This window comes from Engystomops pustulosus, chromosome 6 (genome assembly GCF_040894005.1).
Source record: "Engystomops pustulosus chromosome 6, aEngPut4.maternal, whole genome shotgun sequence".
Classification (NCBI taxonomy): domain Eukaryota; kingdom Metazoa; phylum Chordata; class Amphibia; order Anura; family Leptodactylidae; genus Engystomops; species Engystomops pustulosus.
This window is the reverse complement of record NC_092416.1, coordinates 116,851,977-116,877,159: the sequence shown is the minus strand read 5'-3', so window position 1 is coordinate 116,877,159 and position 25,183 is coordinate 116,851,977. Positions and strand designations below refer to the sequence as shown.

At 39.2% G+C, this 25,183-nt stretch overlaps 1 protein-coding gene and 1 long non-coding RNA gene across 3 annotated transcripts; one reads left to right on the top strand and one right to left on the bottom strand.

The window, feature by feature from the left end:
* Positions 1-718: 718 nt before the first annotated feature.
* LOC140064110 (uncharacterized) lies at positions 719-11,091 on the bottom strand. Its single transcript, XR_011847706.1, has 4 exons — positions 10,268-11,091; positions 2,964-3,031; positions 2,500-2,623; positions 719-2,410 (listed from the first exon to the last, which is right to left on the bottom strand). It is a non-coding gene; the product is annotated as an uncharacterized lncRNA (long non-coding RNA).
* On the top strand, positions 10,438-21,203 carry ZNF217 (zinc finger protein 217). Of its 2 annotated transcripts, none has more exons than XM_072110650.1 (6): positions 10,438-10,574; positions 12,047-13,635; positions 15,717-15,842; positions 16,097-17,503; positions 18,897-18,981; positions 19,458-21,203. In XM_072110650.1, exons 2-5 carry the CDS (start codon positions 12,273-12,275, stop codon positions 18,962-18,964), a joined length of 2,964 nt encoding a protein of 987 aa, XP_071966751.1. In that variant the 5' UTR covers positions 10,438-10,574; positions 12,047-12,272; the 3' UTR covers positions 18,965-18,981; positions 19,458-21,203. The 2 variants fall into 2 exon arrangements, with proteins under 2 accessions (XP_071966751.1, XP_071966752.1); XM_072110651.1 differs by lacking the exon at positions 10,438-10,574 and adding an exon at positions 10,714-10,803.
* Positions 21,204-25,183: the final 3,980 nt, after the last annotated feature.

Genomic DNA, 25,183 nt, shown 5'->3' with positions numbered 1-25,183 from the left:
TTTAATATTTCAATATATAATCAAATGATACTAAACTCTGTAAAGTAAGTAACACAGAGGAGTAATGTTACACAGGGATTTTTGGATACTGGAGTTGTTGGCACAAATCGCGGAACCTAAACAGCACTCGCTCATGGGTGTTGCCATATTGGTGCTGATCAGTGTCATCATGTGACATCATCAGGGGGTCTAAATTGTAAATCCAGTCACACTGATATGTATAGAAGATGTGTTTTATTTGTGAGTTTTATAGCAAACAAAAAAGTCAGTAAGTCAGTTTAAGACCTTTTCAGACACTGCTAGAAAATATATATACAGAGAAGTTAAATACAAAGAGATAACATGATCGTATAATTGTAATCACCACAATATTTGTATTGGATGGCTAGTATATATAGTAAGCAAAGTACACAGTAGCAAACCATGGTTACATGTTGTGACTATAGAGTAGAATAAATTTGTAGACTATACAAACTATACATAACATCCTGCTATTTTACCTGCTGGTCTATGTAACCATAGTGAGCAAAGTACACCTTAGCAGACCATGTATACCAACCAATACTTGAACCAAATGCTGATAATAAATCTCATAATGGCTTCTCAGCTAAACACATGATTACCAAATAAGAAAACAACAAGAGACAAGATACCACTTTATGAAGTAAAAAGATAGACTTTTATTAATAGTTATCATACAAATTCATAATAGCTTAAAAAGTGGTATAGAGGATGAGTACAAAGCACAGTGGTGCTGGGAAGCAAGTAAAATTTGTTTATATATACACAGCAAACAACAATACATACATAATGGCCAGTGGCAACTCAATATATGTACTAGTCTGTCAACAAAGTGCAAGAGCTAAAGGTTATATTGTAAAGTACAACACAGAAAAATACCTACAGAGAGTAGTATGCCATTACGAAACCAATTTGCCCAGCACAAGCCCCCACACGTGTTTCCGTCAATAGACCAATGTTATGGGGTGACCCATTTAATAATGAGAAAACAGCTATGGGATTTTTTTTTAATGGACAGTGCACATCAGCATTGAATGTATTACAAAGTGTTTGCATCTATTTACACACTGTTGTCTTAAGGTGCTGTGTGCAATTTGTTATAAAATTAGAGAATGACAAAACCATAGAAAAAACTAAAATGCACTAAGCATATATAGCTGGGTATATACACCTGTGAAAAGCATGCACCTACAAAGTAAAGACGAAAACTCTACTTCATGTGGCTACAAATAAATAAATGAGTCTTGCATTGTCACCAAAATAAAATTTTCAAAAAACTTTATTAAATATAGTCCCATATTAAATATTCTTCTTTGAATATGGAACCACAGAATGAACAGTAAGCTCCCTTGACATCCCATGTTTGCATTTTAATTGCTGTAACACTACTTGCTGTAACTTAGTCTTCATTATTACATGGTTTGCTCCTATTACTTGTAGTGCCTGCAGTTACATAAAGTGAATGACTATCTTTACAATCTGGTGTGTGGTAGACATGTGTGCATGTCTTTTTTTCATTGTGTAGTCACCTGTGACTATTTTAAATATATTTAATAAAGTACTTAGATTTTTTTTTCATATTTTGGTAACAATGTATGACTCCTCTAAGGTTTAAAATAAACTCTGTCCTATGAAACAAATGTTAAAGTTGTGATTTTCATCAGATCTCAAAATTGAGTGTATTCTGTAAAAATATAAAACCTAAACTAAATACTGATAGATTATTAAGGCACACAAAACTTCTCATAGTAAAGACTTAAAGATTAACAGTGCATATCATTATTTTTATAATTATTATTATAAAGGCCTTTTGTTAATCATAAACTACACACGTTTTTATTCAACAAAAAGAAACAAAAGCAGGATATGGAAAGCATATGAAACGAGCAAACAAAAGCAAGAGGAGTTTGGCATCCAGACGTATGGCATAAGGTAAGTACATAAAGATGTATTAACTGGTATACACTACAGTTTGGTCTGATTAAGTTAACTCTGTCATTGCCACTCTTGATTACAAGACTTCTAGTGTCTTCTGCATGGAAGGCTTCCTGTGCTAGGACAGGATATTACACTCATTATGAAACATTGTAAGACAGGATGATAGTGTTTTTCCTTTCTAGACTGTGCTGTATCACATTCCTTATGCGAATAAGAAGAGGAGTGTGGATGTATAAGTTGTGTTATTAGGTGGGGGCAGGAGATACCTTGCTGGTCTCATTCTTCTCACTATCTGTTCTTGCTATGCTAATGAATATTTACATATAAAAGGGAAAGTACAGGAGGCACACAAGTGTTCACACTCCACCCTGCACCCTGGACTGGCTTTTGTTTTCTGTGTGGATTGTGTGTTTTCGTTCTGCACACACTGGACAAACGTTCTGTGAAACTTCTGCAGAAAAAGAAAAAGACATTGCATGAGGAGAATGAAGAACTTATTGATTTGAATAAGGACAACAGAAGTGCTTCATATGCTGATACCTTTATGGCAGCGGCAATTTAAATGTTTTTAATCGGTATTCATGCTTTTCCAAAGGCAAATTTGAGAACATCTTCACAAAACGAAGGGGTCTAGATCAGCACAAAAATATATGACTTCCAGAGCCTTAAAGAAAGAGTTAATTTATTACCATATTTTTTTCAACAGAAAGTTTGTCCATTAAATCTAAGTGAGATTGTTTTTGCAGTGTGTTTATTCTGTGTGTGTGTGTGTGTGTGTTTTTTTTTAGCAATCCTATTCAAATCTCTCTCTGGCTAAACATTTTCTTTTTTTATACTTTGTCAAACCATATCTCATATCTTATTGAGAACATCCCCTCCCACTTCCTATACAATAGAGTACAATGTACAACTTTTACATGTCTTTTTTTTTTTTTTGCTTGCAAGGCATTTCCCAATTTATAAATCAGTAAAATAAAATGCTTTGTGTACTATACATGACTTACCAGAAAAGGGTGTGGAATTCATCTGCAATATTTTAATGTCACAGCTTCTCCTAGTATAATTCACAAGCCTGAAATATACACAAAAATCAAAACATAATCCCTGGGTCAGGGTGAGGAAGGTCTGTTTCTGTGATTTTAATTGACATTAGTTACATACACAAAGTGATTAGCACTAAGAGACACTTCTATGCAGGGTTTCTATGATCTCCTCATGTTGTCTGATTTTCCACAAAATTCCAATAACAGGTTTGTTTGAGACTAGGGTATTTATTATCCATACTTTATCCATGCTTCAGTAATACAGTAATAATAATCTTCGGTGCTATTCACATTTGTTGGGAAAAAACAGCATTTTTATTTTTCCCAATCTGCTTTGCCCACTATAGTGTACAGGGGAACAAAGGGATGGGCCCGGACAGAAAATACCCTGTTTCCCCAAAGATAAGACAGTGTCTTCTATATAAAATTTTGCTCCTAAAGAAGCGCTAGGTCTTATTTTCAGGGGATGCCTTGATGTACAATAAATTATTGTTGAGCAAAAAAAATCAACATTTATTTACTGCAGTCATTACCTCACAAACCTCAGCATAACCAGGCACACTCTGAATGCCATCATTCATTTTTTGTGACTCTTCTTCCATTTACAGCAATATATTGTATATTTGCCGATCCCTGTATTTTAAGACCGCTGTTTCATCATCTCCTGGAACCTTCTTATTACTCCCCAAACCCTGAATTTCATGCAACATTTCTTGTGATTCCATTTCTTCTAGAATAATCGGCCCCAATCTCTCACGTTTAGCAATAGCACTTTCCTACAATGAGGACTTCTTGTCCAGGTAGCCTACTCATAGCGTATTTTCAACACAACAAGCAATAATATTTTCCTTTGAGTTTATCACCCATGTCACAGTCTCATGCAGTATCTAAACAATCTACCAATACTGCTGTATGGAAAGGGGGGGGGGGGAGCTGTGGCAATAACTGCTACTAGGTCTTATTTTCAGATTTTCAGGGGAGGCCTTATATTTCTAAGCTTGAAATAATCGCACTAGGTCTTATTTTTGGGAGGCTTCATATTTTGAGGGAATAATAACAAGGTAGCTGTGTACCAGAGAATTCAGTCCATGCGCCATAAAATTCAATATTGTGGTTCAGCAACCTAGACCAACTAATAGGAGGTGCAAAGTACAACTCACCGGTTTTATACTGCACCAGATTATTCATCCAGCATCAGACACAGTGATTAATCTGCCACAGCAACTATCTGGACCAACACATTCATACATCTCCCTCATTGTGTTTTGTTAGGTACAAAGCTAACTGATGTTAATTTAGACCAGACAGTCTAATGGTGTACCAGTCTGTGAATCAGACACTTTGATAATCACACCTAGACACAGTTTGACTGTCTAAATTGACACCACCTATATGTTGGCTCTGTTTATAGCAGAAAAAAGTTGAATCCTTGCCAGACCTCTTTTACACAAATCCACATCAGATAAACTGTACATTTGTCTAAAACCAATCATAATGTTGTCCTACCAAAGATTACATGTGGATTATGGGGCATTTTCAATATTCAATTTGCAGGGCTAATACCTGCATCAATAAAATATTTTCAGAATTCCCTTTCCTCCTGCAGTCCTAAATACAAGAAGGACAATAATTCCCATTAATTTCAATCGTGTGTAACCACAACTGCCTGTTGGTTTGCAGGAAACAGTCTGCAGTTTTCAGATCACACTTCTGTTACACAAGCATCTTCCTGAATATACATAATCTAGCTACTTATTGTCAAGCAGTTAAATATCTACCAGACTATCTCTGGAAATGTGGAGTGTCAGAAAGGTATCCCCGTGTAAAACAATTGTTTAATAAAGAACATTTCCCCTAAAAGTATAAAAGAAAAGGTCTTGAGCAGCTATTACTTTTCTTAGAATTTTTAGTATTGGCCCAGCTGCCTAAAAGCCAACATGGCTACCATTGGGTTATCAATCCTCTTTCCCAAGTCAAGCTTCACTCTTAGGAAAAATGAAAAGGGTGATCATACTGCTAAAACATGCCATTCAAAAGTTGATGGAATTCTCAATGATGCTGATAAGGACAGGCTCAACTATGCAAAAACAGAGATTCTCAGGTTCATTTACAATATCAGTATCATACATTTTTAGTTTCTGTTTTGAGAGCAATAGCCACACAGACTTTTGTTTGCAATTTACACCCAATTGTGAGATGCTCTACAGAAAACAATAATTTCCAGTGCCATATAAAAAGATGCCTATACGATTAAGGGCATATATTCATTTAACCTATCATTGGCCTGTGTGAAAGGTTCTTAGGAAATATCTGGTAAGAGTTATTAACTTGCCAAATCATATCTACTGTCTAATTACTATAGGAAGAATAAAGGGAAAACTGAGCAACATGTTTTCAGAGTTCAGTTTTGTAGAAGCAGCACAAGGAACGTCCTTGGGGAAGAGGAAGTGCACTGAAGGATATTTACAGAAGTCGTGGAAACTCAGCAATAATAGAAGGGATCTTCTAAGGTGCACATTGAAGCATTGAGCCCCAAACCACAAGGTTATATATGGGTTTTCTACTACACCTAATGCTGCTGACTGACCCAGGAAGCTCAAATTACTTCTGCTGTGCTTAGAAGCCAGCTGAGTGAGGAGGAATCCTGCCTGTGTCTATTCTATATCTCCAGGACTTGTCTACTCTGATCTTTCACATATCCTATCTATCTATCTATCTATCTATCTATCTATCTATCTATCTATCTATCTGGTCCAACAAATACTCATAGTTTAGCCAAAACAGCTGGGAAACAGTGGATTGAGGGATAGGAAAAAATAGAGGGTGGAGATAAAAGCAGTCAGCAACATATTACAATCTTCTCTGTCAATGACATGTACTAACATATTGTTCTGCTATTCCCACTGTGTATTTTACCTCAACCAGCAAGATGTATAGTTTCTCTTCCTCCCCATTAAACTGAAGCTAGAAGGAACTCTCAGGAAATTAGTACCTTAAACAAATGTGTTTCCAGAGGACATTTCAGAATTGTACATGATCCCAGATAAGAGGAATTGAGAATAATCCCTTACACAACATATGCACATGTTATATTTTGACAGGACACTAGTTTATTGCATTTTCCATCTTATTAACTGGGACACATAGTGATATTAAAAGGGAGTCCCTTTCACATTTTAAGGGGGTTCCTAAGTGTTGACGGTCAGAAATTTCTGGCATGGATAATAGTGCGCAATCTTTGCTGTGGTTTTGATTGGTTGATTTAGAAATTGGGAGTCAAAAGAGCAGTTTTATACAGAAATCAGTTGCCACTTTGCCTGCTAAAATTTTTCAAGCTCTCTGTCCACACAGAATAGGAGTCATTTAACAAGCCAATTACACATAAATAATTAAACACAAATAGTGTTAGTACGAGCGGGTGGGAATGTGTCAGTAGTAAGCATCTAGTATACTAGTTGCTGTATAAAATATGCTGTAATTTCACTCCAGTAGGAGAGGAGTAGACAGCATATTACATCTCGCAACAGGCTTAATGATGATATGCCAATATGATAACACTTAGTTATCTCTAAATCAAATCCGCAATGCCACTCAGCGATGGTCGCTATTTTATATAAACTTTAAAGAACTAAGATATGATGTTTTTGTAACTGGCATAGAAGTGAATAGGAATCATGGAAATAGTGTATCTCATTGTTTATGCTATTTACTTAACTCCCATTTTGTTCTATGGGGACTCTATCTATCTACCTCATGTGTAACCAATACCATCAAATATTTAGACCTACTAAGTGCTAGATATATCCTAATCTGTGTTATGATGTTGAATACAGAACCAATCAAGTTAGTCCATGCACAGAAGGAATTTTAATTTACCGTACAAGGAGGAAGGTTGAGCTGTTGTGATTTTTTTATGTGTGACCTAGCTCTGGAAACCAGCAGAAAAAAAGGAATGGCAGGAGTTTGTTAGGTTCTCAGGTATATACATATGAAAGGAAACAAGATAGGGGGTCATGCCACTTATAGAATCCCTTTGCTTTAAGGAAGACTTCACACAGCAATGTGCACTGCCTTGTAGCCTTTACTGCACAGTTTTAGTAATAATATATTCACAAACCGCAAATTTGCTTAATAAGTTTGACTAAAAATAGTTTTCATGCATGTCAATATGGATGAAGTGCTTTCAGACAGAAAATGGCGGCACCTTTATCTCCTCTGTCAACCCTTTCTCTTCATTGGAAGGGCAAGCAGGGCCCTCATCACTATGGTTCCATGTTATTTCTCTCTAATGTCTTTGTCTATAAATGTACCCTATGATCCATATAGCACTGCCTAATATATTTGTTGTTTATAAAGAATGAACGCTACCCTAAGAAACTTACATGCAGAAAAAAACACACTGTTAGTATGACCTTTATGCTGAAGTTATAGCCTTGGAGTGATATGTGAATGTTCAGCTAAGAACATGTTATATACATAAAATAAAGAACTGATCATTATTAAGAGACAATACACTGGGCTCGATCATTATCAGTTTTTCTGTTATCAGTGTAGAAAACAATGAATGAAAAACACAGTGGGGACGCTTGTAGATAATTGATTCAAGAAAGTTTTTTAATCCTAAACAGCTAGTGTGAATCTGGCACCATGCACAGGACAATGATCCCTGGTGGACGGTGGACTACAAATAATACCTGGAAATTGGTTTGATTTGAGCATGAACATGTTAATACCATTTCTAAGTGATACTACACATCTATTGTCTTCTTGGGGTGCAATATTAAACACTACAATCATTGTTTTCAGACTGTAATGCTTAAAATAGAGGACAAAGTATGTCAAAATATCATAAAAAGTATTATCACTTATAAATAAAATAGTCCAGCCATAAGGTCAACTACTTTCTGAACATAAATAAAATCCTTCTTAATTTACACAAGCAACAAACCCCTTGTTCTCAAAAAGTAGCAACGAATAACAAAATTACATAAAAGGGGTCGTATCACATTCTGACACTATTACCCAATGACCTTCATCTATGAGCAAAGTGTTACTTCTCCCCCCAGCAACAGCCACCGTATAGGTCAAAACTATGATCCAATCGTTAGCTGTCGTTGCCTGATTGACAAAGTAGGCAGAAAACAAATTTAGGCGGGAAATTTTCCCTCCAAAAATGGGTTACTTGACCTGATCAGGGCTTTACCAGAGCAACAGCCATTATATAGGTTACATACATAAACCCAATAGGCTGTTGCTGACTGAGGAAGAAGTAATCTTACTAAGGTTATAACCTTTTATAATTCAATGTAGATCCTTCCTAGAGGTTCTCGATTCCTTCATTACAATCATTGGGAATGTTGCTTAATATTGTGAGTTACCAAATTATCTACAATCTGAAGATTAAAGAGGTTTTCTCAACACAAAAGGTGATGGCACATACAGTAGCTAACGTATAAGTGCTCTTTCTAAACACTGCAATTCTACTCCAGAATAAAGTAGGGCAGGGCTTGTCTTAGGCTCTGGGGTAGACCTTTTGGGGAAAGCCTTATAATAATGATAATACATCTTTATTTAAATAGCACCATTACAGATCATGGGGGACCTGGGGCACAAACCAATAAGCCATTGTTGAGCAATAACTTTCATCCTACATCACCGTCTGACCTCACAAATGTTTTTTTCCGGGATGAATGGGTATAAAGCAATACAGACACAATTCTTTCATGTAGAAAATCTATCCAAAAGTGGTAAACTGAAGACAGATTACTGCCTATTGATTTGGAACCTTCCTCAAAGCTCCTGTAGGTGTATTGTTTAGCTGTCCCAATAATTTTGGCTATGTGGTATATAATACATACTATAACCTATATATGTCATATTAAGGTCTGCTTTTTAATAAACATGGTAAATAACACATATAGATTTATAGAAAATACTTGTACTCCCAAATGCACATGATTATTGTAATATGAAGAGAGGAACTTGTGGCTGTCAGACACCACTATTATTATATATTAATAGAGCACCATTAATTCCATGGCGCTGTACAAGCGATATGAGATTCATATAGATTACATTAAGACAAGAACAAAAGCAAGTACAAATATAAAACTAGAGTGATCAGGAGACAAACGGAAGGAGGTCCCTGCCTGTGAGATCTCACAATCTATATGGGAGGGAAAATGGAGACGCAAAGTGAGGCTGAAGACACTACTGTCACTTATTGTCTATTCAGGTACAAATTAAAATAAAATTATTAAAATTTATGGGCCCAAATGTTATATATGACACAGGTATTACCATCCTAAAATGGTAATACCAGTGTATTCCACAGGAGATAAGGGGGATCCTCACTGATTCCCTATACAGTATGGCAAAGCAGAGTGCAAGACTTATAAGCCATTTGGAGAGATTTTGTGTTGGGGGAGGGGTGAACTGCTAAATCTTCTTAAAACAGGCAGCCATTTTAAAGTGTGTCTGGATTCAGCTGCATTTATTATGAGATTCTATGGTTATAGACTCATAATTAGAGTAATAAAGTTGGTTTGTGCTCTTTTACATTACTTTTTACTTATCAGGAGGGGTTGAAGTAGCAGCCATTTTATCTCTATATAAAATTCAGTTAGCCCCACTGATAACTGGCATATTTACGCTGGACAATGATTGGAAGAGAATATCCGTACATATTTATTCATCTAAACACTGCCCCATAGAAATGACCCTTTAGTCCTGTCTATGACAGTAATAATAGTAAGATAAGTATAAAAACACAGCACATTTATGTGTGGCTGATGCTGGATGTTACATTTGCTGTTCCTTTAGACGTTCCATTATAAATCTTTACCCTATATTACTTAAATTACTTTGAGATGGAATTTTACAACACTTTTATGAAACCCTTTGTTTTTTATGCAGTTTTTTATATCTCCTGCCCTGCTGATTGTTTTTTTTAAAATTACTGTATGCAATCATCATTCAATCATCATTTACACATGGAGTCACATTATAAGACAGTTTCTTGAGGAAAAATAAAGTATCTAAAACATGAACACCAGTTTCATGTGTGAAAATCTCTCCCAGTTTTAATGCATTTGTCCGGTTTTCTTTTGGGTCCTGGCATTTTACTGGATAGAATAATACAGTAAACTGCTCTGTTTTCTCTAAAGTATGTGTGATATTTTCCTCATGGACTTCTTATATATATATATTTATAATGATCCACTCTGTATAACTGTGTGAAGAAACCATTTGTTCATCAGACTTACTTCGGTTTTCTGCTCCTAGTTGAATAACCCCCATCCCCTACACGTGTTATCACATTGCACTGTCCGTCCAGTAGAGCTTGGGCAGTGTACACACCTGGCCATGAATAAGAGGCAGGGCCGAGGTACAGAATAGAAAGAGGATGAGAGAGGGGGCGGGGGCTCGAGCACGGACACAGCTATAAAGACAGGAGGAGATAGAGCGCCCCACAGCCAGGAAGTACAAGACACTGCACAGCCTCCCAAATATGAGAAGAAGAACAGGAGAAGGCGGCAGGTAGAGGGCAGTGCATCCAGCAGCGCCCTGCAGGTAATGGCCAGCTATCTACTCCATGTACTGTATATGCGGGGGAGGGAATCGCATTACTGCTAAAGTTTCTCTTGATGTTGGCGGCGTCCTCTCCGTCACAATGGAGGAGGTGCTGGCATTGGGGAGTCCAAGCTTCTTCTAGTGTCCTCTGGAAGAAAGGGATCAACAGGAAGCCCTGAGCAGCAGCCTCCGCGCAGTGGCGTCTGTAATTAGTGCCTGATTTGGGCAGGTTCGTTATTCCGGCTCTGGCCCCGCTGGAAGTTGGGATGGGGCTCTAGTAGGCAGAGAGTTTGGAGAATAGCGACTGATAAGTGTAGATATTGTATGGAGACTGATCTGTATCTCTCCCTCCCCCTGACTCCACTACTGCCACTGAAAACTCCATTGTGCCATTCTGAGTGATTGGGATGTAGAAGGGACTGGGTTACACTGCTGTGCAGCATGTCTGCCAGCCCCGAGGCCACTACTGGCCCCAGCAATCCCACCCTGCTAGTACTGGAGCCCTCTATCACTAGGTGTCTTGTAGGAGTTGCTGCTGTTTCTTCCTCTTCTGCTGGTATTGTTTCTTCCTTCTTGTCACACAAAGGGAAACTCCTTCACACATTGAAGAACAAGCAGCAAACACTTAACTCTTCATTTCCATTTGATCAATTATCCCCTGAGCAGGAAGAAAACTTTGGTGGAGTTGCCACAACAATAGAGAGGACTGGCTTGGTGTGAGCTTGTCTGGTCTGAGGAAGCCATTTTCCTCTGACCTGTGTCTGTAGTTCTCTCCAAGCCTGGGCCTCACAACTAGAACTACACTGTAATGACACAAAGTGCTAGCAAATGCAGTAATTATTAATTCCTATTAGGTTATAGTGTAAGGAAAATATACCTTATCTTTTTCATGTATGAAACCAGAGTTCTGCTTATTTTGTTAGTCAATAACCTGTGAAGGGTGTGGAATGTCCTCCAAACATATGTTAATTGGAAGCTGAGTGGCCCCAAACATGACTTATTTCATAGAAAACTCTATACTGTCTAAGGACAAAAGGGCATTGTTTTCCTGTTGGATACTTTTAGTGCTCCCTCCTTTACTTGTTTGGAAGTTGCTATCTTTTATATTGATATTTGCATAGTTGTGGGGGCAAGAATAGAGGAATGTATCGCTCTACAATATGGAAACCATGTTTCATTATAGTCTCATCGATAACTGTGTGTGTGTTTGTAGAACTACAGTCATGTGTATTATAGTGTGATATACACATAAATATATATTTTTTTTACATAAATGACTATAGTTCTGCAAACAAGTTTGCACAGTTATGATATAAATTGAGATATTGTATATGTCGTAATTTATAAATATGTATGTGGAACTATAGTCATTGCTAAATGTGTGTTTCTGTGACTTTTTTTTTTTATTGTGGCTTCTTGAAGGAACAGTTTGCTGTTTTCTTGTGACACTAACTCTTTCTTTTATCTTTTAGGTCTGCATGTTATGGATTACTTCATCATTGACTTTTTACCTTGCATGAGTGGAATATGTTGGCATTGACTACAGATACCTGACCCTTCAATATCCATCTGTGGACTAAAGACCTTCCATTTCTGATTGGTGCCTAAATAGCCCCCTAAAAGCATGTGTTGCTAATATATCTACTGTGACCGTAAAGGGCAAAATTGGCAGTCTGTGCCCTAAACCTGGCTAGAAACATGCCAGTTCAGTCTCTCACTGAATTTGTTGATGGTCCTGATAATATTGGTAGCTCTGTCTTCACCAAAATGGAAAGCTCTCGCTCATCCCGAGCTATGAAGCGCCGAAATGCAATCACCCAGAAGACAATACAGGAGGGATTTCTAATCCAAGCTGAGGGGGATGTGACTTTTGACTGTATGTTTTGCACTGAGACCTATAAACATCATGAAGAACTTGGAAAACATGTTCTGAATCGTCATAGACCAACTTTATGTGAACCCACTGTTCTTTGTGTTGAGGCAGAATATCTTGGCCCTCAAGATAAGCGCAGAAAGAGTACATCTGCAAATGATGATGATAAGGATGACAACGAAGGGTCTGACTGTGAGGTGTGTGGTCAAACCTTTATTGACTCAACTGACTTGGAAACTCACATGAAGAAGCACAAGGATTCTTTCACATACTCTTGCAATATTTGTGGTAGAAGATTCAAAGAGCCTTGGTTTCTGAAGAACCATAAGCGAACCCATTCCACCCGAACGGGAGGGAAAAATAAACAGGTGATTACGGAGACCCCTGTCACCATAAATGAGATTGTCCAAGAACAGGTGGCCAAAACCGTCACCTCACCCTATAAGCTCTGCATGGTGTGTGGCTTTTACTTTCCTGACAAGGAGTCCTTGTTGGAACACAGTAAGATGCACATTAAAGGATTAAAACCGGGAACTTGTAAGGATTCTGTTGCCAGGGAAGAACCAGAAAATGTCTCCAAGGAAGAGTTCATGAGCTTTTTAAATCTGAAGCCTTCAAAGCCACAACCAAAAACGCCTGAAACCTCACGCAAATGGATTGGAGAACTGGATCCATTCAACACCTACCAGGCTTGGCAGCTAGCTACAAAAGGCAAAGTGGCTCTAGGTTTTGGTCGTGTGAAGGAGCCCTCCTTTGAAGTCAACCCAGAAACTGATTCCGACAAGGATGACATCATTGATATTTGGAATACAGGAAAGATGAGTCAGTCTGTTCATTGTGAGACAGACTCTACCAAAGGTGATGACGGTGGGGGGGATGCTGTGTCACAGGAACTGCCAAAGTCTAAAAACCAGAATACAGAGGAGGAAAAGAAGATCCAGAGTGAGCAGGACAAGAGTCCTTTCTGCACGGACTGTGGGAAGTTGTTTAAAACCTATCAACAAATGGTGCTGCATTCTCGTGTCCACAGGAAGGACAGGAGTGATTCTGAGTCCTCCACCATGAGTAGCGTTGAAGGACTGCTGTCTACCAGCTCTCCAGATACTCCAGCCAGTGTACAAGATCAGGAGAGCATCAAGATGGAGGATGAGTCTGAATCAGAAGATGTGGGAGGAGATAATCTGAGTGGTAAGAAACTAGTGTTAGATGTGGGATCTATTGCTTCCATTCTGCCCTTATTAAGTAGAGCACATAGAAAATGGTTTGTAGAACACATAAGGATTATTCTTTATTATAAAGACTATTTAAATATTTAACAATGTGCCATCCACATTTTACTTTGTCACCTTTTCTCTGTACAAACATTTGGTTGCACAGACCGCCCTCTAGTGGCACATCAGGATAAACATTATATGTTGATCAAGTAACACGGCAAAACAGGTTTCACACGGAGGTTCTGTGGTAATTTTGAGGCAGAGCTGCAAGGCATCCAGAAAAGCTATTTTCCCAAAAGAAAGTGATACTTTTCTTTTCTATTCCCTCCCCAAACAAAAGTACCACAGTAGTGGCTTGTGTGAATCCTGCTTTGGGTTTGCTTTAAACTTAGTGTATCAGATTTGAATCTCTAAACTCTGTAGTTATTTTGATGTATTTGTCATGTACTTTAGACTTGGTCGCTTTCTTGGAAGATGGTACACAATGTCACTTTTATTATTGGAAGTTTTGCATCTGTCGGTACCTATAGATACGGTGGCCTGACCTGGCCCTCAGCAGTTGTAATTTAAAGGGGTTGTCCACTTTCGGCAAATATTTGATATGGTAAGGGAAAGTTATTCAATTCCTCACGTTTTTCTAGATCTCTGCTTGCTGTGCAGCTTTAGAAAGCTTCTTTGTTTGCTTCCAGGGGATAGAAATCAAGTCGATGTGATGGACACGCAGGTACACAAACCGTTATTATCACAGAGAGTATTAGGAGTATTATACTAACAGCTCATGCACCTCCATCACATCACATGGACAGATTTCTATCCACTGGAAGTAAATAAAGAAGCTTTCTATAGCATGACAGCAAGCAGAGATCTAGAAAACTGAGGAACTAATCCAGAAAGCATATTGGAAAATTGTATAGCTTTTCCTTACACAAAACATCAAATATTTGCTTTAAGTTGACAACCCCTTTAATCACAATGCACAAAGTGTCCACCATGCACTGGCTCCCTTGCCATGTCAGTGATTCAATGGAGGCTGCTGATGCACATTCTTCACATGTCTAGCCATTTTGGGACCAAAATGCTGCAACATCAATACTGAAAAATAGTTCATCTGTAGACTAAGTTCTAGGAACACTGGCCACTGTATTATGCATAGAGAGTGAAGCATATGTCCCTTAAAGGAAATCTACCATTAAATCAATCATGATAAACCAGCGGCACTTACTCATGCACTTCTTCTTAACCTTCTTGTAGTATTATTATTATTATTATTATTATTATCCATGGCTTTTTAAAGTCTAAGTTCAACTTGTATAATTATTCTATTTAGCCTGAATGGCTCAATGGGGGGTCTTACCAGAGCCCTTCAGTTTTGTAGCTTCACAGGATGTTAAAATGAGTAGAAAAGGTCTAGGAGAGATTGCAGGTGGTTGGGTGAGACCTGTTCAAATCATTATAACAGCCTGTGAATCTGCCTCACTGAGGTGCACTTGTAATGTACCCAGAGCCCTTCAAGCTCGTTACCATAATGTTAAGTTGTTTTTAGAAGGAAGGGGTAAATGGATTACTAATATAAGAAGATTACCATAGTCTAAGTGTATGTATCAAGGAGTATGTGTACCTGGTTTATCATTCTTGATTTTGATGGCAGACCATCCTTTGAGATTTAAAAAAAAACAAAAAAAAACTGTGGGGGGGATTTGGTGAAAATTTTTCTATTCACAAATTCTGCTTAGTTTGTAAGAAAATAATCAAGCTACTTCATCCAGTTTGCACAGTGTGTCTAGATGTGAGCTCATACAGCCTCCATAGTCTCCCTGGGTTGGGTTAAACAGCTGGCAAAGCTTTACAAATTAAGGCAAATTTCTTAATAAAGTATATTAGATAATGTTCACAATAATCCCCCCCCCCCCCCAAAAAAAAAAAAAAACTAACAAAAAAAAAACTAGGGCAATGGTGATAGTTTTTAGTTTTCTTCTACACCAGCATTGTAGGAAGATGTAACATTTTTGCAACAAATTTGTGATGATTTCCTAATGTTGTTTTTCTATTTTGTAGAGAAAATTGATGATGGACAAGCTGTCTCTAAAACCAAAGGCCTTCCAGCTTCCAGGGAATGCAGTTTCTGTGGAAAGAGCTTTCGCTCAAACTATTACCTCAATATCCATCTCAGGACCCATACAGGTAAATAATTTACGTAGAAATCCCTTGGAGTAGAAGCTGCCTACAGTTTGCTTTAAGGTTTTACGCTGTCCCAGTTTGATGTCAAAACTTCTCGTACAAAAAAAAATTCTTATTCTCCCATATGATGATTAATATTTTTGCAGAATGTTCTGCTCTATAATGACTCAGGATTACCACATGCAATGAACAGTAACTTTACAATATTTTTATTTTGGAGTAGCTGCAGATTTCTTATGTCTTTTATTCTTTTTCAGGTGAAAAGCCATACAAATGTGAATTTTGTGATTATGCTGCTGCACAAAAAACCTCCCTGAGGTACCACTTGGAGAGACACCACAAGTTTAAGCCTGGGGAATCCAATGCTCGTGTGAGAAGCATCAGTAAGAGTTTACAACTGCTTAAGAAGTCTCCAGATCTTCCTCCTGCCAATAAACAGGAAAACAAGGTGTCCCAGAAACCAATCGCTGATTCCAAAGAGGACACACTGCGCTCCAAACCCCCAAAGAGATTGTCAGCCCTGAGGAACAAGTTGGTGAATACAAAGCAACTCTTTAAAGGTGAGGAAATGGCCACAGTGAAGAAAGAGCCTGTTGTCGAGGAAGATGCACCAAGGTCACCCATTGTTTTGGAGGAGATTTCTTTAGCTTGTGATGAAACCCTTGACCCTGAAATTTGTTCTAATGAAGAGGCCTCAGAAAAAAGTTGTGCCTTCACACCGCAGACAGTAGAGGATTTAGAACCTCTTCCTATGGACTTGTGTATGAAATCACCTGAAGATATATCTGCTACTATGTATAACAGTGCCTTATTAGCAGTGCGTACCTGCCCATACTGTTCTTACAAAACCCTATACCCAGAGGTGCTAATCATACACCAGAAACTAGTTCACAAGCAGAACTATGACCTTCTCCATAAAAATGGAAGCCGGAGTAAAAACCCAGGACTTGTCATTAAAATGAGGCGCACTGGCTGTCCTCCAGCTTTACAGGGAGTGGATGTGTCTCCGATACAACTGGATGGTGCTAGGGAAAAACAAGCCAATACAAAGACTGCCATCCATGAGAAGCCTAAACGGGCAGCTACCCAATCAAACAAAGTCACTAAATCTGAAATTGATTGCAAGAACACGGAGCAAGAGAATAAACTGCAAAATGTCCAGCAAGCTGGCAGCTACAAATACCTACAGCCTGACCTACAAGGAATCAGCCACTTGTTGGAAAGGATGCAACATCCTGAACAAAAACATGCTCCTTGGACCTCGTCCCCCAATCCCCAGACCAGCAGTGGAACCTTGAATGGCCCTGAGCACCCCTATCGTATGTCGCCCTCATTGTTTGCAGAACACGCCATTTCCAGGCCCACTAACTTAGAACTTAGGGAATCTTTCACAAACCGAGCCAAACTTGGTATATCTGTTTCTGCTTCTAGCAGCAACTATGCCAACAATGAGGTAGTAAAGAGACTTCAACCTAGTCAGATCAATGTGCAGAATATGGAGAAGTCTTCTATCAAGGCGGGTCCATCTTTAGTCAGTGTCCCATATCCATATGATGTTGATCCTCGTTGGAACCTGTTGAAGTCTTATGAGCAGCCATTAGCTGGGGCACCATTTGCTGTTGGCAACCCATCCCTCAGTCAGGGGTCTGCTACATCCATGGAAGGTAACTTTCCTTAGGGCTCATACTTACAGCAGGGTTTTCTCTGTGGGATTCCTTATAAAGCTGACATAAGAATACATTAGATCGATGAAAGCTCATCAATAGCAACACAAATCTCTTCTATTCTAGACTGTAGACTGATGGCTTCCATGTCCCTTTACATCAACAGTTTATTTTAAAATGAGATCACTATGACTCGAGTCGACAGGTGTCCCTCAGAGTAACTAAAATGGGTGTTAGGGTGTTGGGGTGGTGTACTGTGGTCCCGGTTTACAAACCTGGTTTGTGATTATCCTTAGTTTTTGTACGATTTCCACTTGTAGGGCTAGGTCCCTATATGATAAGCTTGTATTACAACTGTTATGGCCTAGATATTGGCTTATTAACTTAAAGGGAACCTGTCACCAGGAGACCCATTTTTAGCTCTCCCCCAGTCCCCACAGAGCATAGTACATACACTGCCAAAGTGTTTTTGTATAAAAAATAGGTTTTACAGAAAAAAAAGTTATGTTATATTGTGCCTTTCATTCGCATCTGCAGTGTGATTAGGCAGTTGCCTATTGGGAGTGGCTGGAACGGAGCAGTTCCCCCACCCCACCCTACCCTTGGGAAACATGTGACCTTTTCAAATATATGAATAACTCCCCACACTCGGGATTGGCTGTAGAGGAGCAGGGGGCGTAGCTAAGCCAAGTGATGGGTGTTTTCATATATTTGAAAAGGTCACATGGAGAAGCAATTTCCCAAGGGGGGGGGGGAAACTGCTCCTTTCCAGCCCCTCCCAATTGGCAACTGCCTAGTCACACAGAAGATGCTAATGAAAGGTACAATATAACATGTTTTTTCTGTAAAACCAATTTTTAATGCAAAAATACTTTGGCAGTGTATGTACTATGCTCTGTGGGGACTGGGGGAGTGCTAAAAATTGGTCTCCTGGTGACAGGTTCCCTTTTAATGTTTATCCCTGGGGTAATTTGATCCAATATGGTATATTTACCTTTGATATTATGGCGTATGTGTAACAAAATCGCTGTGATTATTTTGATAAATAAATGATTGGAATTTTGTGATCACCCCCACGTGTGTTTAAATAAAGATGTTTTCTCAAACAATGTTTGGGTTGTATTGAATTACATTTGCCTAGTTGATCCTAGATGTAGGTAGATATGGGTTATGTTTTGTAGGACATGAGTCTATAGGTTATGGTATCTATATTCTTTATAATACAGGTATTGACCTGATGGAGGTGTATTTATTCCACCTGACATATACAATGTTCAGAATTGGAAACCCTGTTTGCTAGACAATGATATAGCAGCTTATGACTTTAAGAGCTCTACTAATGCTAATAAGTTTGGCCTGTTGGAATTCACAATCTTATTGTCCTTTTCTGCAGTTAAACAGAATTCTCTATATCAGCGGATATCCAAGCGAGGTTTTGGACCAAATGAGAAAAGGCCTTAATGTACAAGTTTGAAGGGGTAAGTGACCAACCCTTCACTTCCCATTGGGCTTATGCTGGTACTTCATCTGTTCTGAGTTTGAATACTAGCCATTAATATTCATTATGTGTGCACTCTTCAATCTTTCACTGAAGTGCAATGGGAGGGGGGAGGGGCATTGACATTTTTGGGACTTTTTGAAATGTGCACTAAAGTCCGGCAGATATTTGTTTATTGTCAGTAAGACACACTTATCTTCCAGATGTGCTAAATGCCGAATATGACATTTATCAGATTTTGAAACAAATGCTGCAAAAAGATTTGAAAAATCCAAGCAAATACAAGACAAACAAAAATAAATGAGATAAATGACCCCCCCCCCCCCCCCCCAAAGTTTATGAATATTCTCAACATGAATGTAACTCATATTTTTAGGGTCAGAACTAAAATTATTCTAGAAGACTTTGCTTAATGTGTGCATTATAATGTCTAATGTTAATTCTGCTTTTCTGCAGGCCTGAAGGATGATGAAGCATTCCACAGAGCGCTATCAAGCTGCTACAAATTACCCCAAAAGTGTCCCTAAACTCTGTGGAAACTGTGAATGTACATTCAAGCGACACTAGAACTTGTATTTTTTTACTTTTTTGATTTTTTTTTTTTTTTTTTTTCTTGTACCAGATGGCAAAAATACTGTAGTCTTTTCTCTGGGAATGTTCATTGTAAAGAGAATTCTATTTTTGGAGTTTACTTCTTTATCTTACATGACCAAATACTGTGGAAGATGGAGATTTACTTGAGAAGCCCACAGCATTTTCAGTTTTTACGTTGGGCTGTGTTTTGTGTGAATGGCTGGGAATATACTAGAGATGTTTTTTTTTTTCACCTCTGTACTTTTGTTTTTTGCCACATTAAATGGTGAAGATGATAGCTGGATGTTTTGGTTACAGAGGCCTGTGTTGTGCGATTTACCTCTGAGGGCATCATCGCCCCATTCTGGTTGCACTTTCTTGCCTTAACCTGATGCCGTTCCAGATCTTTTTCCATTTAATTCTCATCTCTTTCACATGGTCACTTTTTATTTATTTTGTGTTTTTTGTTTTGTTCTTTTTGATTTTATTTTAACTGATCTGAAACTTAAATTGAGGGGAATAAATGTTGAACTGCACCTGCTGTAAGTCATTTTTTTTTTTTTTTTTTAAACAAGAGAAACCTGTCTGCACTGGATGTGGGACTGGAAATTTTTTCCCATATATTGTAGAAGCCTTGGGTATACTATGCACAAGCTGCGAATAATTGCTGTTCCTGGATGTTCCCATTATATTAAGGCTTGAATGTATTGGAGTACATGACTATGCTCTGTGCCGAGAAATTTTGATGTAAACTGTACTTTGAAGCCATGACCTTGCCCATCTTTACCATGCATGTAGGGCAACCCAGTTTACATGACTTTTCATCAAACTGATAAACTTGGCTACATCGATGAGTGGCATGGTTGGACTGCTTCAAGCTTTTTCCCCTGACACTGGCCAGCACGGTAGTTATTTGAGACCTGTTGCTAGTTACCTCTACCTCACAGCTCCCACATCGGGAGCTTTATCAAGGGTAGCGAAAATAAAGGAGGCCTTGCATTCAAAGGATTTCCATTCCACATTTTTCCTCTATGCTTGAGCTGCTAAAGTGAGGTTCATTGTATGTTGCCTCATAAATGTAGTTTTGCAGGTGTACTCTCCATGTAGTGGTCAGTTATTTGTACATTAATATTGTGTTTAAGGTTTTTGTCCCCCTCTTTGTATTCTTATCACGCCCATAGCTGCAGAACTCTATAACTTTTATACCTATCTTGCTGTAAATTGTGAAATAAACAAAAACTAGATTAGAATGCAATACAGGATTTGGCAACACTGAAATGTGAATACAGTTTTGGAGGTTACTGGAGTAACATCATAAGTTTCTCAGCACCATGTGTTGTGTTTCGGTAACCATTAATGTGCATCTTTGAGACAAAGGCCATTAATCTGTGCAGGGAAATCTATCTGGGAAAGTAGGTTTTAATACAATTCTGCCATTCCTGACCCGATATTTCAGTGCTATGACTCAGTATTATTGGGATACCCCTTGTTTTCCCCACTTCTGTTATTCATATTGTCTGTATTTATTTTATGCCATTGTTCCAGGTCTTTCTATTTATATATTTTTTTTTTTTCAGTTTTAAGTTATGTTTCTGCCATGTGAATTGCTTTGTGGCTTGTAAATATAGATTTGGTGTTTTGCAATTCTGTTGTCATGTAATTATTCTTAGATGTGAATTCTACAAAGTGTCGAACATCATGAGGAATTTGCATATAGATGGTTCTAATTTCAGGAAAATATTTTAATTTTGCATATAATATTGTACTAGTTTATATTGTAAGGGATACTTCTTTGGCCCAATCATATTTTTATCGTAGATAATGTTGGCAAAAAGATTCTGGTCCATGAAGTCCAACCTATAAATTCTACAGTGTTTATCTAGAGGAGTGGAAAAACCCCCCACAAAGCTGACATAATGGCCAAAATTAAGGAAAAATTGCTTCCTGATTCCAATATGTCAAAATAACACCATGGATCAACATGAAGCATGACTACAATAAACCCCAACTCTTATGTATAGCACTGGTATAATGTGTACTGTGCAGAAGAGCTTTGGCAATTTTGAATCTCACGGAATCATATTGTAATGTCATTCAGAAGGAAACGCCACTCAGCAACTGCTGGTCACACCTGTATTTTATAGGCTGTACTTTGAAGCTTTAGGCAAAGCACTAAAAGGATAGATGCACATGCAACACCAAATTTATACACCTGATTATGCAGCACCCAAAATCCTATTGTTACTTTTGCGGTTTCATGCTGCATTTTTGTTGTCAGGTAAAGTTCAATCTTTACATTCAGTATCTGCAGCAATAAGTCGATAAGTGTAGATTTATTTAAATGAACAATGTACATGGGACCTGAATTTCAATGAAGGCACTGTAACAATATAGTACTGGTACTGCAGTTTGGCTAGCAGACAAGGAGTCATTGCATCATATTTCTGTATGCAATATAAATCCCATCCACGCGCTGCAAAAAAAAAAAAATCTGCAGTCAAACACTTGCTGGGTATTCCGGATGCTTCACCTACAGAGTTTCAGATTTTGGGTGCAGCAGAATTATTGCTTCGATGTGTAAATTGGGCAATCATGCTGTTGCTTGTGTAGCTAGCCTTTATAGGGAACCTTCCATTAAAATTAACCCAGTCAAAATAAGTACTTCATTTAAAATTATGATTAAGGCCTATTGCCCACGAATGCGTTTGATGCGTGCCACTCACATCATGTGCTTGCTGGAACTTAACACGTGTCTGTTCTGGTTTGAGTGTTTGGCCCGGACAATCCAGCAAGCACATGATGCGAGTGGCATGCATCAAACTCGTTTGTGGGCAATAGGTCTAACAACCATTGCCCTAGTCAGTAGCATAACTAAAAATGAGTGCCCCCCCCCCCAACCACTGCACCTCCTCCCATCCCCTGCCCATTTTGAACATATACAGGGTTTTTTATTGTAATTAGGGTACATTCACACAGCGGTATGCCGCCGTGTGCTGGAGAGGAGGAGGAGGTGACCCCTCCTCCCTCCATAGAGAATAGCGGCGCATGGCCGCACACACGCCGAAAGATAGAGCATGCTCCATCTTTTTGCGGTGTGCGGGCCGGATCTGCGCCGCGCCGCTATTGCAGTCTATGGGGACGTACATGCGGCCACATGTACGTCCCCGCAGACAGCCATGTGAAAGTGCCCTTATACTGCTTTAAAATGAATTACAATAATGGGTTGGGAATGATACACCTAATGGCGTGTTCCAGCAGCTGCTTGCCTTAAAAATAATAAACTTGTATACATACCCTCCAGCATTATAAAATATATATATATATATATATATATATATATATATATATACACACAGACTTACATAAAATGATACAGAGCAGCACTACAGCAGCAAAGTTTTAAATGGTGCAGAGCCGTGTGATCCATGGAAAAGGATCTCATAAGTGTATCCAAAAAAAATAGGCATCAATCGGTTTCAGCATGCTACTATGGAATAAACGTCACCTCTGAACTTTGATTGAAACCACCGAGTGCTGCCTTTTTTTTGGGATAAATATATGATACTCGCTTACAACTGGTTCCAGCGCTGGTCCCCTATAGATTGCAGTCATTAGAGTTTACACATAATGCCTGCTTTCTATATAATGTCTAAACCTGCCTCCCTCTCTTCATGAGGGCGGCTCCTCTGTCTTCTCCAGGCTTCACCCTGCGTAGCAGTTGTATCGATGTCAGGTTTGAATGACGTAAGGTCGGGAGACCAGGGCTGGCAGGGTTGATCGCATAAGGCCTGGTAAGTCCCAGGGGCAGGAATACATGACCACCTGCCTCCTCTCTGCCACAGCAGAGGAGACGCGAGTCAGGTGGCCATTACAGCAAGGGGGGGCCAGAGCGGGAGGGTGTTTGGCTGGGAGGATAGGGTGGGTGCATGCTTGCCTCAGTCAGTCAAACCTGACTGGCCAATTACAGCGATTTTAGGCTAAAAAATGTGCTTTTAGCACTTTCCTCTTCCTCCAGCGGCACCATTTTGGTTTGGTATCGCTGGAGAGAGGAAAGAGCGTTACTGTGTGCACCAAAATACACTTTTACACTATAAATAGTGTTCTGATCCTTATCTGATCCCTATTTTTCCCTACAAATTCCCATCCCTATCTGTTTTTTCCTGTGTCCTGTGTGTTCCCTGTGTGATCGCCTTGTGTGATCCCACGTGTCTTCCGTTTTTCCCTGTCTGTCCCTTCTGAACCCAAACGCACTTTTCAGTGCGCTGTGTTAGCGTTGTTCTGCACTGGACGCACTTTTCAGTGCGCCATGTGAATAGCGCTGCACAGAATCTTTAGCAATCTTAGCGGTAGTTAGTTTGTCTTAGGGCAAGCTAGGTGCATTTGTAGCGCCTTTTTGCGCGGTGCACATAGGTTTTTTTTCGGTGCCTGGTAATATTTTTTTCCAGAACGCCGTAGGTGTACCCGTACATAGCTACTTTTTGTGTGTGCCATCTGTGCGGCTGGTCCGTGTGGCTTGGTGTGCATTATCTTTTTTGTTTGTGTGCTATCTGTGCGGCTTGTCCGTGTAGTTTAGTGCGCATTATTTTTTGTGTGTGCCATCTGTGCGGCTTGTCCGTGTAGTTTGGTGTGCATTACCTTTTTTTTTGTGTGCTATCTGTGCGGCTTGTCCGTGTAGTTTAGTGCGCATTATTTTTTTTGTGTGCTATCTGTGCGGCTTGTCCGTGTAGTTTAGTGCGCATTATTTTTTGTGTGTGCCATCTGTGCGGCTTGTCCGTGTAGTTTGGTGTGCATTACCTTTTTTTTTGTGTGCTATCTGTGCGGCTTGTCCGTGTAGTTTAATGCGCATTATTTTTTTTGTGTGCTATCTGTGCGGCTTGTCCGTGTAGTTTAGTGCGCATTATTTTTTGTGTGCCATCTGTGCGGCTTGTCCGTGTGGCTTGGTGTGCATTATCTTTTTTTTTTGTGTGCTATCTGTGCGGCTTGTCCGTGTAGTTTAGTGCACATTATTTTTTGTGTGTGCCATCTGTGCGGCTTGTCCGTGTAGTTTGGTGCGCATTATCTTTTTTTTTTTGTGTGCTATCTGTGCGGCTTGTCCGTGTAGTTTAGTGCACATTATTTTTTGTGTGTGCCATCTGTGCGGCTTGTCCGTGTAGTTTGGTGTGCATTATATTTTTTTTTTGTGTGCCTGCTAGACGGTTTATCCGTGTAGTTTGGTGCACATTATCTAATTTTTCTTGTTCTCTATTTTTTTTTTGTGTGCAATGTCTCAGAAGACGTACACCGTGTTGGAGGCATATAACATGCTTGCCTCTGACACCGAGTCAGCTAGTGGGGATGATGGTCCCTTTTACCTATCATCATCCTCCTGCTCATCTTCCAGTGACCTGGAAGGACCCCCAAGAAGGCGCCGTAGGGTTCCAGGGACTTCTGCAATTGAAGTGCCTGGGACTTCTGCAGGAGAAGTGCCTGGGACTTCTGCAGGAGAAGTGCCTGGGACTTCTGCAGGAGAAGTGCCTGGGACTTCTGCAGGAGAAGTGCCTGGGACTTCTGCAGGAGAAGTGCCTGGGACTTCTGCAGGAGAAGTGCCTGGGACTTCTGCAGGAGAAGTG

Bases quoted from the DNA above. Each gene is read 5' to 3' on its own strand.
- ZNF217 (XM_072110650.1), top strand. From the start codon at position 12,273: ATGCCAGTTCAGTCTCTCACTGAATTTGTTGATGGTCCTGATAATATT. The intron at 13,636-15,716 runs GTAAGAAACTAG...TCTATTTTGTAG, and splicing joins GGGAGGAGATAATCTGAGTG to AGAAAATTGATGATGGACAA. The intron at 17,504-18,896 runs GTAACTTTCCTT...CCTTTTCTGCAG, and splicing joins GTCTGCTACATCCATGGAAG to TTAAACAGAATTCTCTATAT.